Below are 15058 nucleotides of genomic sequence, written 5' to 3' on the forward strand. Positions count from 1 at the left end.
CGCAGGTTCGATCCCCAGCCCAGCACAGTGGGTTAAAGGCTGCAACTGCGGCAAAAGTCACAACTGAGGCTCGGATCTGATCCCTGGCCTGGGAACTGCATTTACTTGTACCCTTCACCCTGAAGACAAATAACACAGTTGCCCATGTGTGACCCCTCCCTGTGCCCCTCACCCAGTGGACCCCAGGCGCTCCAACCAGCCCCCGCTCCTATGGGCGCGGGAAAGCACGGTGGCCAGTGTCCAGAGCCTGTGCTGCCCTGGTGACAACCGCCCAAGCGTGAAGTGCCTGGGACAGTCCCCCAGCCCCCACCATCATGTGCTTAAGATGTGCCTGCCTCCTGAGTGGGAGTCGGGGGGCGTGGCTCTGAGTCCCTAGGCTCCCCATCTAGACCGTCTTGGCATTTTAAAAAAATGACACCAAGGAGTTCCGCCGTGGCTCAGGGGTTAATGAATCCAACTAGGAACCATGAGGTTGCGGGTTGGACCCCTGGTCTTGCTGTGGGTTAAGGATCCGGCGTTGCCGTGAGCTGTGGTGTATGTAGGTCACAGACGCGGCTGGGATCTGGCGTGGCTGTGGTGTAGGCCAGCAGCTGCAACTCTGATTAGACCCCTAGCCTGGGAACCTCCATATGCCGCAGGAGCAGCCCTAGAAAAGGCAAAAAAGACCAAAAAAAAAAAAGACACCAAGCCCTGCAAGTGTCCCATGGAGCAGGAGGGAGGCCATGTCACCGTGACACGCTGTGCCCTCCTGCCTTCTGGAAGGGATAGAGGGTCTGCCCCAGAAATGGCAGAGAGCAGTTTAGGGGAAACCAAGCCTGGGCGGCACCCCGAGCCCCCCGGGGCAGCAGAGCCAACACAGGTCGCCTTGGTTGATTTGAATCATCTTTTATTACACAAAATAAAATTCCATCTATGTGGCACATTCGTACTTTCTAGAAATGTGGCTTTTAAAAGCTGCCCAGGGGCGCAGTCCCATCCTCTGATCTCCCTGCAACGACATCCCGCCTTGCCGGCACTCGGCGTCCTCTCGAAGGACAAAAGCGGACACGATGCCCCGCCCCACAGGCTGTGGTGTCAGCCTGCCCGCTGCAGGCGCGGCTCCCGTCACCGTCCGGCCGGGGACAGTCAGAGCGCGCGCGTCATCGCCTTCACCAGCCCGTCTCCAGCAGCACCAAACCAGCCCTCCCCGCGGGTCCTCTGGGGCCGGCCTTCGCGGCCCCGTGGCGGTGCCGTCCCCAGGCAGCCGAGCGTCCCGGGCTTCTTTGGGCAGGCCTGGGCCAGGCCTTAGGGGATCTCTGTGTCCATGGTATAAATCTGAATGAGATCAGACACAATATTATCAATGACTGGCTTGGTAAGGTCTTCACTAAACACCTAGAAAGGAGAAGGAAAAGAGATTCCGATTAGACTCCCTCTGCATCAACACGGCACCACCACCAAGCCCGCTCACTTCCAGCCTGCCAAGGCGGGTCACAAAGTAGAGAACCTTCCAGATGGAAGGGGCCTTGGGGACCATCCAACTCCTCCCGGACAGGGGACTCGTCCTAGGTTACATAGGAAGTTGGGGACAGCTGGGCCCAGAGCACAGGCTCCTGGCCCCCCCCCCCCGCCACCCTGGGCCCTCAGAACCCACGGTCCCTGGGGGTGGGCGAGGAGGGGCGCGAGTCCATTTCCAGAAACGGAAAGGGCAGGCTAGTTCTCCTGGACCCCACCCTAGGCCAGCCCTGGGGGACAAGGGACTGCTCCCCAGCCCAGAGCAGACATCCTTGGGAGTGTGTCAGGGAGCTTAGACAACTGTAAAGTGAGTCCCCAGGGGCCCAAATGAAGATGGGCTGATCCTGAACGTTTGCAAGGAAGGTCTGGCCCTGGCCCAGGTCCTGGGAGGGGACCTCTGGGCCCTTGGCACGTCCTGCCTCATGAGAGGGTCTCGGTTTGCCCCAGGGCCCAGGGCCCGCCGGGCGGTCTATGCTGACGGTGGGATTTGTGGCGCGGCCTTGGGCCGCAGGGGTCAGCTTCACCTCTGGGGCGCGGGGACCCAGTCACTCAGGTCAGCCACGCGAGCGCCCCAGGCCTCCGGGACCGACCCCCACGAAGGTCCCGGGACAGACGGCTCAGGGGCGCTTCCCTGGTGGCGGTTTCCGTGCGTGAGTGACGGTCCCCCACCAGGGACCCCATCTTTCCCGGCCCCGCCCTCGACCTGCCCTCCGTCCCCAGGGCCCACCCTAACACTCACTACCCCGAGGACCCCGGCTTCTCCCAACTCCGCATGCCCAGCCTGAGGGTGCCCTCGGGGACCTCTGAGGACACGGGAAGTTAAAGGTAAAACAAGGCGCCCCAAGAGAGCTCAAACCCTCCACAGGCTCCCTCAGGGGGCAGCCCGCCCCTGCCACCCGACCGCTGGCTCTGGGAGCTCAGCCATCGCCCCGTGGACCCACGAGTCCGGGGCACTACCTGCGTGCTCCTGGAGACTCGAGCTGAGAAATGACTGTTACAAAGCAGCCCAGGGCCAAAGGCCGGCAGCAACCCTGGCGTCCACCCACGGAGCCACGGACAAGCACCACGTGGGCCAGCTGTACCAGGGAGGAGTCTCGGCCTTGAAAATGCCGGCACCTGCGCATGGCAGATGAGTGGCAACAGCAAAGTAGGGGCTGGGAGCACGCGAGGAAGAGAAGCAACTCGCGATTCAGACGGAAGCGCCCTGGGGCCGGGCAGGCAGCCGCCCACGGCTGCTGCTCAACACCGAGCAAGGGGCTGTTGTGCACCCAAAGGATGCCTGGACGGCTCCTGTGCACGGGGCACAGCTCTCCAGAAAGACTGAAGAGCAAGGGGCCACCCGCCCCGGCTCAACAATCACTGGCCAGAAGAGACGCCCGCGGCGGAGCTGCTGCCCAGTGTTCAGGGCCTAAGGGCGACAGCGGGAAGCCGAGGTGCTACGGTGGCCCCAGAAAGGAGGACGCAGAGGACACAGGCAGCCCAGGACGCCCTCAGAGAGCCCCTCTGCCACCACCTGATTCAACAGAGCGGGCCACCTGATCTGCAAGTCCCGAGAAGCCCAGCACGGAGCGATGCTTTCCGTCCGGTCGCCCTCTGACCCCCACGCTGCCAAAAAGATGCGTCCAGCCCGAGGCCGGGGCTACGACTGCATCTGGAGTACGGATGCACCTGTACTCCTACTAGCCGCCAGGCCCAGGCACCGGGCAAGGGCTGCCAGCTGCCGGGGGTTGGAGGCGGTGTCAGACGGGCCAGGAAGGACCAGGAAGTGCAGACTGGGGGCGGGGGGTGGGCGCCAGGAGCGGGGCCCAGCTAGGCACCTGGGGGCGCCCTCTGTTCAGGAATCGGGACAGATTTCTGGCCCCTGTGGGCTAGGGGTGGGGGACCACAAGAGGGAGCCTCCCATCCCTCGAGCAGCTCATTCATTCTCCGACAAGGGCAGACAATGAGGCGTCAGGAAAAGAAGAACAGCAGGTCCCAGGACGGGACTGGAAAACCGGAATGAGCTCCACGTCCCGTTCTGAGAGGCCTGGGGCCGCCCAGGGAAAGCCGGCCAGGGCCGCAGCCTTTGGCCGGACGTGTGCCTGCTCCCCGGACGCGGCGGCCCCTCCATCCGTGTACCCACCCAGCCTCCGCGCCGCGACAAGCCCCCGAGCAGTTCAATGCAAGTGCTCGGTTGCTCGCAGCAGTTCTCGGCACCGAGGGACCCCAGCCCGAACCCTCGGCCACGTCCGGACGCGCGCTTGTCCTGGCTGCGGGGAGGCCGCCGCGGGCAGCCAGCAGTCAGGCCCAGGCCGGCGATGCTGCTCACCGCCCACCCTGCAGGGCCCGGGGCGGCCACCGGCAGCCCTGGCGTCTGAGGCGGGGGCCTGCCTCACGCCTCTCCAACAGGGCACTTGCAAGCTTTGGGACGGCCGACTGGCCCAGATCTTTCTCCGGGGCTAATTACTCCCAAAAAAACGGGCACGCCCAGAACGGGGACTTCTCAAAGTCCTCAGGCAAAGACAAGGGGGACGGTGCCAACGCAGTCACCTCACCTGCCACCACGGCTTCTCAGCCTCGGCCTCGGCGGGCACCTCGACCCCGTAGGCCTGCAGGGCCAGGTACAGCACTGCCGCGGCGATGTGCTGAGCCCGGAAGCGCAGGCACAGGCCGCCGTGGTAGCTGTCCCGCAGCAGAGCCCAGGCAGTGACGGAGACGGGGGTCCGCTGCCAGCTGTGACGGTTCAGCCAGTTCTTGAGCGACAGCAGGTAGTGGAGCAGGTACTGCAAAGACACGCCTGTGAGCCACCCCACCCGTGAGACTCGGTGGGCCCTGAGCCAGCCGGCCCCTCTCCCCTAAGCCGCCACGACGTGGACAGACCACAGAGGGGATGCAGAGCCCCCGTGCCACTCAGCCTGCCACCGGGCCTCCCAGCCCTCACCTACCCTCCTGCCGGCTCAGAAACTACCTCCACCTGCACCCCACCACCCACGGGCCCACCCACTCTCATCCTCAAGGCCCGGCTCCTAGAAACCGCCTGGGCCACTCCCGACGGCCACCCCCAGCACAGTCCTCTCCTTCGACGTAGCCCTGTTCCAGCCACGTCAGAAACCCTTGGCTCAGCCCCGTGGCCCAGCTCAAAGCGAAGTGCCTGAAACAGCGGCCTTATCTGCAGAGCTGAGCACAGCACCCCTGCGCCCAGCCCAAGGCTAGGGGCCAGCAAGTGACAGGTCCCCTGCCTGAGCACCAGGCCCTCCCGGGCCCCCAGCCCTGCACACCTGCCCCAGCCCCGTGGCGGGGCGCCCTGCTACACCGGCCTGTGCGTGACAGAAACGGGAGGGCATGGCTGGCTGCACCGGGGCTCTCCGGGACGGGAGGCGGCTGGGAAGGGTCGGGGTGAGACGGTAAGAGGGGCAATGGGGGAGTTCCCGTCATGGTGCAGCAGAAACGAACCCGACTTGAAGCCTTGAAGACGCGTGGCTGTGGTGTAGGCTGGCAGCTGCAGCTCCGACTCGACCCCTACCCTGGGAACCTCCATATGCCGAGGATGCGGCCCTAAAAAGCAAAAAACAAAAAAAAAAAAAAATGAAGGCAGGCAGGCAGGCAGGCAACAGGACAGAGCTGTTTTGTATCTTAACTGTGCTGGTGGCTGGGCGAAGGCTACACCCCGTGAAATGGTGCAGCATTAAACTACAGCGCTACGAGCACAAGCAACGAGCCCGGGAGCCCAGGCGGGGCTGGGCTTCTCGGCTCCCCTCTGCTTTTGAAGCAGTGTTGCTGGAGGTCATTTGCATTCCCAGCAGCGAAAAGGCATGGGGGGGCTCTGCCCGCGGGCCCCTCAAGCACAGCGGAGCCGGATGTCAGCCCTGCTTCCCCCTCGCTGAACACACGACTCCCGGGGGTCGGGACATGGGCACGGGCGGCAGAGGGCAGTCCAAGTCCCGGCTTGTGGCCACAGCCGAGCGGGCAGAGGGCAGAAGCTGGAACCAGCGCTGCCCGAGGTCACCTGCACTGAGGGACAGGGAGCGAAGAGGTGCCGCCTTTGCCCAGCGCGTACCTTGTGTGGGTGCTGGAAGGAGACCTGGAAACGCAGAACTCGGAGCACCAGCAGCTCGCACTGCACGATGCTATCCCGCAGCTCCCAGAAGCGGGAATCCAGCTCCAGAGGCTCGCTGCCCGGGTGAAAGTACCTGTGCAGAGATACGGCGGGGCTGACAGCAGCCAGGGAAGGCCCTTCCAGGAGCCCCTAAGTCACAGGATGTCCAGAGGCTCAGGTTCGATCCCCAGCTGTGCACAGTGGGTCCAGATCCTTGGACAGCTATAGTGCAAGTGGCAGCTGCGGCTTGCATTCAATCCCTGGCCTGGGAACTTCCATATGCCACAGGTACAGCCAAAAAAGACAACAAAAACAGGGAGTTCCCGTCATGGCACAGTGGTTAACGAATCCAACTAGAAACCATGAGGTTGCGGGTTCGATCCGTGGCCTCGCTCAGTGGGTGAAGGATCTGGCGTCGCCAGGAGTCGTGGTGTACGTCACAGACGCGGCTCAGATGCCACGTGGCTGTGTCACAGGCTGGCGGCTCCAGCTCTGGTTGGACCCCTAGCCTGGGAACCGCCATATGCCGCCAGTGCAGCCCTAGAAAAGGCAAAAGGACAAAAAAAAACAAAAACAACAAAAAAGAAACAAACAAAAAAAAACAAAAGACAAAGAAAACAAAAACAGTAACAAGGGAGGAAAGGGAAAGGAGGCCCCCGGGCTGTCCCCCGGCAGCACTCGGCAGGAGGCCCGGTCTCCGCACCTGGGGCCCACGGCAGGTATTTCAAGACAGCCTGACGTATGTAAGTGTGGCCTTCCAGCTCTGGCCTGTCTTTGCTTCGCTCCAGATCTTTCTATTCCTATTTACACCTTCTCCGTCCACCTACGCAGGGTCCCTGCGATGTACGGGAGCAGGATTTACACTCCAGTGACCACAACTCTCTGCATGACTCACCCTCCCAGCTCCTCGCTCGTTTGCCCAGCTCCCCACAGAAGCCGCCCGCCGCCCAGGTCTCATTAGCGAGCCACCCAATTTCCCCGCTGCCGGCCCTCCCCGCCGGGCCCTGGCAATTACAGGTGGACTCCTGCTGCCCTCCTTCGGTTCCCTCTCCTGTTTTTCTCTTAATTTTTTGCGGGACACCGTGAACCTGTCATATGGATGGCGGCGGGGGGCGGGGGGGGGTGCTTTTCTGTTAGCTGTTCATTAAAAGACAAGGAGCACAAAATCGGTGTCTTTCCTAAGGACTGGAGAACCTGGAAAGGCTGTGAGGCACCGCCAGTCGGTACCTTTCCATCAGCTGCCTTCTCCTGGCCCCCTGGCCTGCGCGCAGCCTGCCCAGCCGGCTGGACCCCCGCAGGCCTCCCTGACAGGAACGTGGCTGCTCGCGCCCTGGGCCGCGAGAGGGGCTCCTTAAAACTCTGACCCTGCTTCTCCCGCCCACACCCTCCCGTCCACGGCAGGCCCACCTCTGAGGCCCACAGAACCCAACTGGTTCCATGCATCCTGCCCACGATCCCGATCCCGGAGAATCTTCTCTGACACGCCCCTGGGAAGGCCCTCCGCTCCTGCTGTGCCCCGCCCACCCAAGGCTTTCGGGGCAAGTGCTCTCGGCTCGCTGCAGGCCACCCAGGTGCCTCCTTCTGAGCTTGACTCCTGGCACCTGCAGGGCAAGGCCTAGAGGGACCTTTCTGTGGCCTCCCGTCGGGGTGGCCGCTGGGCAGTCCCCACGCCCGGCCCGGAAGCCGTTACCTGTTGGAAACGTTGATGATGTCACGAGTGCGCAGGTGCTGCTCCTCCACTTTGCCGGCCAAGTACAGGGAGGACATGGCAACCAAGTAGGGGTCATAGGCGTCCAGGGCGATCTCGCAGAAGAACTTGTGGTAAATGGCGCAGGCCGTGGCGACAGGAATGGACTGCATCCCTAGCTTGACACCTACCGAGAGAAAGCCGGCAGGGGAGCGCTGCCATCCGTCGCTCGCCCTGCGGAAGAGTGAGGGGCGCCGCGGGGCGGCGGGGGGGCAGGCGACCGAGCTCAGCACCCAGCTGGCGGCGGCTGCGGTCTTCCACCGGGTCCTCCACCCAGGGACTCAGAGCCGAGCTTCTCCGACTCTCACGGCTAAGACCCCAGGCCACACCCAAGCTACAGGTCAGCAGACCACCCCAGGAGAAGCCAGGCTTCAAACTACAGCGCCTGGCACATCCGTTTCTGCCCATCCTGAACAGGACGACGGCGTGCACCTGTTTCCATTCAGCGGGCATCAACCTCTGCGGCTCACCTACCCCAAACCCTGCCGAGGTGACAGGAGGAAAAAAGGCCTCTGAGCACCAAACAGACGACACAAGTCCCAAAGTTATAGCTAAAGATTATACGCGGCACTGGTTTGCACAGGCTAGAAAAGGCAAGAAAAGCAAGCAGGGTAACTGCCGAAGGCACCTGCAGGCAGTGCAGGAAGAAGAGCAACATACTGAAAAGGGGACCGAACTCCAAAACCAGAGCGTAGTGGCTTGATTTAGGGGTCAAGGCCCATCCCCCAGGCAGCTCCTAAGGAAATCACCGCACCGGGTAACAGAACCAAAACGAATTCACAACGACCAGGGTTAAGAGAAGAGTAAAGGGCACGCGACGGACTGAAGGAAGGTGGACAGCCAACAGTCGGTAAAATTATGTCCCGCACCCTCTACCTTCAAAGGCGTACTAGCTCCCCCAGAGCTGCTGTAACAAATTACCCCAAACTAAGTGGCTTGAAACAACACATATTTTTCTCCTCTCACAATCCTGGCTGTCAGAAGTCTGAAATGAGTCTTAGGGGGCTAAGCTCAAGGTGTCAGCAGGGCTGGTTCCTTCTGGAGGTTCCACGTGAGAATCCATCTCCCTGCCCTTTCCAGCTTCCAGAGGTGCCTGCATTTCTTGGCTGGCGGCCCCCTCCTCCAGCTTCAAAGCCAGCAGCTTCTAACCACGCTTCCCTCCTCACATGGCCTTCTCCTCTGCCTGTCTACTCCTGCTGCCTCTCTTTAAGGATGGCTTAATCCCATCTGCAAAATCTTTTGCCGCATGAGGTAACAGTCATGGGTTCTGGGGACGAGCATGGGGGAATCTTTGGAGGACCCATATTTGGCCTCACACAGAGGACAAGGGCACAAGCAATGCATTTTATCAAGAAATCCTTGGAGGAGTTCCCGTCGTGGCGCAGTGGTTAACGAATCCGACTAGGAACCATGAGGTTGTGGGTTCCATCCCTGGCCTTGCTCAGTGGGTTAAGGATTCGGAGCTGTGGTGTAGGTCGCAGGCGTGGCTCAGATCCTGCGTTGCTGTGTGGCTCTGGTGTAGGCGGCGGCTACAGCTCCGATTGGACCCCTAGCCTGGGAACCTCCATATGCCGCAGGAGCGGCCCTAGAAAAGGCAAAAAGACAAAAAAAAATAGAAAGAAAGAAATGAAAGAAATCCTTGGAAAGGGACACCTCAAGAACTTTGAGCATTTCAAGGTTTAAACTTCAGTTTCACAGTTAGTTCCTACATGGGACCCCCTCAATCTCAACGTCAGATTAGGCAGTATGGCTGCACGTGCCCCTACAAGTCTTTTTTTTTTTTTTTTTTTTACTTGGCAAACCCTCGCCCTAGGTTCTCAGTGTGATGGGACCTCCTCAACAAAGCTTGTCACGAGCCTCGCCAGCGGCATGATCCAAAAGACTCCATTTGACCAAGTGCCAGTGCCCCCGAGGCTGGGAGACAGGTGTGGCAGAAGGCACCGTACACTCAACCGAGATGCGGGCGCCCCGACTCTGCCACCTTTTAGCTGGAGCCAGTCCCTTTCCACATCCTCTTTGGGACTACGCGCCCGTCCGGGAAATGACAATGACCCTCTTGGCCTCGTAGCTCGAAGCCTAACACACGGAAAGGCAGAGGCCGATACCCCTAAGCCGGCCTCCCAGTGTCCGCTAGGGCAGGGCAGGCCCGCGTTCTTCCCTCTGCACAGCCGCGCCAGCTCCGCGTCTGGAGGGACCCCTCTTCCGGGAAGCGAGTCCTCGCGACGCCAGCCCCTCCCCGCCCGCTCGGCGCTCCCAAGGCGGGCTGGGGCCCGCCAGGTGAGAGCGCAGCACTGCGGCCCGGCCTCTACGTCTGGTCCGCATGGGGCCCGCCCTCTTCCCAGGCGCGGTTACCTGCCTCCATGATGAACCGCGTCACTCGGAAGTGCACCCTCGCCTCCGGTGCCGGCCGCCCCTCTGCGCCTCGCGCCGCGTCCCCTCCTCCGCAGGTCCCCAGGCCGACGGCCTCCATGAGGCCCCGCCCCACGGGCCGAGACCCCCCCCCCCCTCCCCGCACCGGAAGGAGAAGCGTTCCCGACGGGCGGCGGCCGGTTCCCGGGGGTCCTCGGGAGGGAGCAGCTGCCCCGCCCCGCCCCCGGCTGAGCGCGCGCAGTTGCGCGCCGGAGGCGGGGCCTTCCGAGTGCGCAGGCGCAAACTTAAGCGCAGGCGCAGGCGTAGAGACCGCGGCTGCCTGGAGGCTGGCGAGCGCCTGCCCCGCCCCCGGAAGCCGTACACCGCGCCCCAGGAGCCGACGCCCCGCCCCTGGGAAGCTCATGCCCCGCCTCCGGGAAGCGCACGCTCCGCCCCCAGTAGCCGTAAGTCTGTCTCCTGGCTGAGTGATTGCCGGAGCGGCGCAAGTGCGCCTCAGGGGCGGAGCGAGGGCGTGCTCCTAGGGCCTAGGAGGTACGGAAGCACCCCCCCCCCACACACACACACACACACCCCCACAGGCGCGTGAGCTAGAAGTCCCTATGGTCCAACTAAGGTGTCGCTCCCGGGCTGGTGGCCCAGCGTGGTTTGGGACGGGAGCAGCTGGCTGTGTCTGCCAAGCCGCGGAGGGGGGGCGCTTACCGAAGGTGTCAGGGGCTCCTAACGGAGGGCGTGGGGGAGTTCCCGTTGTGGCTCAGCGGTAAGGAACCCGACTAGTATCCTTGAGGATGCGAGTTGGATCCCTGGCCTCGCTCAGTGGGTTAAGGATCTGGCGTTGCTGTGAGCTGTCAGTGTTGTCACAGGCACATCTCAGATCTGGGGTGGCTGTGGCTCTGGCGTAGGCCGGCAGCTACAGCTCCGATTAGACCCCTAGCCTGGGAATTTCCATATGCCGCAGGTGCGGCCCTAAAAAGACCAAAAAAAAAAAAAAAAGGAAGGAAGAAAAGAAAAAAAAAGAAAGCCTGAGGTTCAATGTCAGTATCAAAACCCGAATCCAGGTTTGCCAGTTCCCCAGACCCACAGATTAGCCCGGAAGGGAATGCTGTGCCCAGAATGAGGCCGTTAGGGCTGTTTGCGTGAGGGCCCCGCATCCCTTGGGGATCTGGTTGCCACTCACTTTTCCAGCCTGGCACTGTGGGAGCTCAGTAACGTTTGCCGAATGAATGGTGTTGAATATCCAACTCCCAGTGCCATCCTGCATTTCGTTGGTGGCTTCCAGGCATTAGGGGTGCAGCACCCAAAGGACCTCCCAAGCTAGTGACAGACAGTCACTCTGGTCATTCTGATACATTCAGACGGTTGCTGTGACTTGAAAGAGCTGGGAACATTAAGAGGAAAAAGCCTCCCCCCCCCCACCCACCTACCCTGCCAACCTTGAGGTCCTTCTCCAGCCCCCGCCTTACTTAGCTCCCCCCGTGGTCCTCTCTCCACACCAGCTGGGTCACTTTCCTGGTGCGTCCGTAGCAAATGGCAGGCAAACTGGGTGGCTTACAACTGTAGAACTGGCCGCAATTCTAGAGGCCAGACCTCTGAAATCAAGGTGTCACCAAGTCTCTGCAGGAGGATACGTCCTGCCTCTTCCAGCTTCTGGTGGCCCCAGACATCTGTCCCTTGGCTTGTGGCTGCACCCCTCCCGTCTCTGCTGCGCCCATCCTCACATGCCGTCTCCTCCGTGTCTGCGGCTCTCGTTTTCTGTCTCACTTGTCATTGCTTTTAGGGCCCACCGAAGTAATCCAGGAGGCTGGCAAATAATAGCACATTCACAAGGATCCAGGAGTTAGAGTGGGGACCCCTGTTTGGGGGGACTACCATAGCCCGTGACACCAGCCACCAGAGTGAGCTTCCTAAAACTCAAGGCGGGGGAGCCCCTGCCCTGCCTAACACCCTCCTTGCGGAATCACCCTCGTGACTGGCCCCTCAGGGCCAAGGCCTTGGATAGCTCCCCAAAGGTTATGGTCTCCCAGCGGGGGGCCTTTGCACATGCTCGACCCATGAAGGAATTCCTGCCCCACACCCTCCTCCCCAGCTCCCTCCGAGGGTCTTGCATGTGCTCGTGTGTGAAGGGGCTCAGGGCCCCCAACCTCCTGTGCTGCTGACGCCTGTTATTCCTTCCACGCTGTTGCTGCACTGGCAGTGCCACCCTCTCCCCGCCTAAATGGACTCTGGGTCTTGGGAGATGGGGCCACTGCATCCAGCTGCCAACATCCGTGCATAATGCACCCCGCCCCCATGTACACACAGGCAAACAGATGCACACGCACGTCAGACACTCCCCTCAGGTACCCTGGGGTGCACACCTGTGCACACATGCACACACGCATCCGGTATCACCCTTCCCCTGGCCCCCTGGCCCAGCGGCCTGCCTGTCCCCTCCTCACCCGCTGTGTTTGCTGGTTAAACAGCGCTGCTGGACTCCTCCTCCCCTGGGCCTTTTGTGGTGTAAGGAGTCTGGGCTAGGCAAGTAATAGGTGCCTGTGGCTGCGACTCGAGGGAACGAGTCAATGAACACATTCATTTTGAAAGCGCCAGGGCACCGGCACCCTCCTGGCACACAGCCTGGGCGCAGTGGTGGATAAATGAATAATTCACGAGCCACCACCAATCGGAGCCAGCAAACCTCTAGGCAAGGCCTCTCTCTCCCCTGAGGGGGCCCTCCCTTCCCTGCCACCTTACACCACTCCCAAATGTGCCATCCCCCCTCCCATCTCCCTCCCAACCTCACCTGGGACTCCTCTCCAGGCCGGTACAGCAACGATGATCCATAAAGGCGGGGTGTCCTCTCAGAAGAGGATTCGAGGATCGTCTGCCAGAGCGCTGCCTCCTCGTCCAACCCTCACTGTGCACCTCCACACTGAGCAAAGCGCGGCCGCCTCCTCACAGTGGAGTCCACTCAGGAGTGAGCGAGTGCGTCCGGAGGAAGCCCAGCGGATGAGGCAGAGGAGAGGATGAGGCAGGAGCGCGGGAAAGCCTGGGTGCTCTTCAAAGGCAGAGGTGCCTTCCAGAGTGTTCGCCCGGCCGCCTCCTCCCCAAATGAAGCCCAGCGTCGTCCGGCCCGGCTGCTTGTCCTTGGAAACTTCCCGCTCCACTGCCACCCCTTCTTCCCCCTCGCCCCTCTCCATGGCACCTTCTGGGCAGTGAGGGCAGCTGCTCAGGCCTGCCTCTGGGCCCCCTCCCTGCCCCCACTGCCTTCTGCCCACCCACCCCTCTCAAGTCCTCATCCACAACGCCGCTTGTGTCCCTGGATTCCGCGCTCTGCCCTTGGTCCCCTGGGCCGCTGTGACTGAACACCAGGGACATTGCTTTCTCGGGCTTCTGCAGGCTGGCGGCCCAAGATCAGAGTGCCCGCACGGCCGCCCTCCGGGCCGCAGACAGCCAGCTGCCGGCCGGCCGGCTCCTCTTGCGGTGGGCGGGGAGGGGATCTCGCTGGAGCCTCTTCTGTCGGGGCGCTCGTCCCATGAGGGCTCTGCCTGGTCACTGGCCAAAGACCCCACGTCTCGATAGCACCTCCTTGGGCATCAGGACTTTACCATATGAGTTTGTGGCGGCGCGGCATTCAGACCATAGCACACGCCAAGGTCCTATGCCACCTCTGAGCAGCCTCCCACCCGCGGCGCTTGTTGCAGCTGACCGCTTGGCAAGAAAGGGTCTCTGGCTCGGGGCAAGCTGATCAGAAAACCTGGGTTGTCCATCCTTTGGCACCAGAGGGGAGCTCACACCCCGAACAGGAGCCCTTATCCCAGCCCCAACCGTGACAAAGACCCCACCAGTGGAGTTCCTGTTGTGGCTCAGGGGTAGCGAACCCGACTAGTATCCATGAGGACGCAGGTTCAATACCTGGCCTCCCTCGATGGGCATTTAGTTATAGCGGCGCAGATGGACTACGAGGGGGACGGGGTGGGGACAGCCTCTTGCAGCAGGGGACCAAGCCGTGTTGCTGTGGCTGCAGCTCTGATTTGACCCCTAGACTGGGAACTTCCATATGATGCAGACGCAGCCTTAAAAAGACCCCCCCCCCCAAAAAAAAGGCGGGGGGGGGGGAACGACAACAAAATCCCCATCAGCCTCCTTTCCACACTCTTAAGCCATTTTCCGACCGTCTTGGGAGCCTGCCCTCTCTGCAGAAAGCCTCAGTCTAGGAGTAAGGAGCCATCAGCCTCCACGTCCAAACCAAATTTTGGGTGGGGGTCCACCCTGTTTCCGCAGTGACCACAACACCCTCCCATGTGGATTTCTGGGTTCCGGACCCCCACTCGCCTGGCTCTCCTCCTCCCTGCTGCCTGGACTGGTGCTGGGATGAAGCTGACAGGGTCTTCCTTCAGGAGCCTCGCCCCCCTCCCCCGCCCCTGGAGCCCCAGACAGAGCCACCTTTGTAAAACCAAGCTCTGGTCAGTGCCCCTCCCTCTCCAGCCTGCAGGAGCCATACCCGCTGGCAGAACGCAGCGCTATCGACCTGGCAAGTCAGGGCTTGGCTTTCCTGAAGAAGGTGGGAGTTTGCTCACAAGCGTGGACACCGGTGGGATGACGGTTCTCGGTTAATCTAGAGCCCGGGACTCTTTCCTTCTGACTCAAGAGTTTCGAGGAGAGACGGACTCCACAGAGAGAAAAATGGACTGAGCTCTCAGCACCCATCTCACGTGCCAAGTTGGACCTTAGAAGGGCTGAGAGCTGGCGTGAGGGTTGGCAAACCCAGCCCAGCGAGGGATGTTCACGAACAGAGACAGAGAGTGGCCCGCTGGGGGCCAGGACTGGGGAGCAGTGCGGGCGACGGCTGCGGGGTCTGGGGTTTCTTTGGAGGCTGATGGTGGTGAATATATTAAAAACCATTAAACCGCACAGCTTAAATAAGTGAATGCTATGGCATGTGAATTATATCTCAAGAAAAGAGTTATGTTCAAGATTACCAGAGTTCCTGCTGTGGCCCAGTGGGTTAAGGATCCAGCGTTGCTGCAGCAGTGGCCGGATTCGATCCCTGGCCTGGGAACTTCCATATGCTGCAGGCGTGGTGGAAAAAGAAAAGGAAATACATGAATAAATACAAATTACCATGGACATTGTGCTATCAGGGACAAAACCCTCCGGCGGGAGCAGTGGTTTCAAAGAAGAGCCAGAAACGCCCAGGGACCTTGGATGGCAAGAAGCTAGGCAGTGCAGAGGGACCCATGGGCCTAGGATGTGCCCTCAAAGTCCCCCAATGGGGCCAATGACGTCAGTTCTGAAACAGGGCACTGCGCTGTGCCAGGCCCTTGGGGCGCGGAGCCTGAGTGGATGGTTGGCCGTGGGGAACACCCAGGCCTGGGGGTGCAGGCGCAGAGCTC

The 15058-nt window shown here is 61.5% G+C and overlaps 1 protein-coding gene across 2 annotated transcripts; it reads right to left on the bottom strand.

The window, feature by feature from the left end:
* Positions 1-869: 869 nt before the first annotated feature.
* CCNQ (cyclin Q) lies at positions 870-9825 on the bottom strand. Of its 2 annotated transcripts, none has more exons than XM_047764100.1 (5): positions 9669-9825; positions 7260-7443; positions 5531-5663; positions 4029-4256; positions 870-1314 (listed from the first exon to the last, which is right to left on the bottom strand). In XM_047764100.1, the coding sequence occupies exons 1-5, from the start codon at positions 9784-9786 to the stop codon at positions 1285-1287; spliced, it is 693 nt and encodes a 230-aa protein (XP_047620056.1). In that variant the 5' UTR covers positions 9787-9825; the 3' UTR covers positions 870-1284. The 2 variants fall into 2 exon arrangements, with proteins under 2 accessions (XP_047620056.1, XP_047620055.1); XM_047764099.1 differs by having other exon boundaries at positions 870-1374.
* Between the last annotated feature and the right edge of the window lie 5233 nt (positions 9826-15058).

This window comes from Phacochoerus africanus, chromosome X, assembly GCF_016906955.1.
Source record: "Phacochoerus africanus isolate WHEZ1 chromosome X, ROS_Pafr_v1, whole genome shotgun sequence".
NCBI classification, from domain to species: domain Eukaryota; kingdom Metazoa; phylum Chordata; class Mammalia; order Artiodactyla; family Suidae; genus Phacochoerus; species Phacochoerus africanus.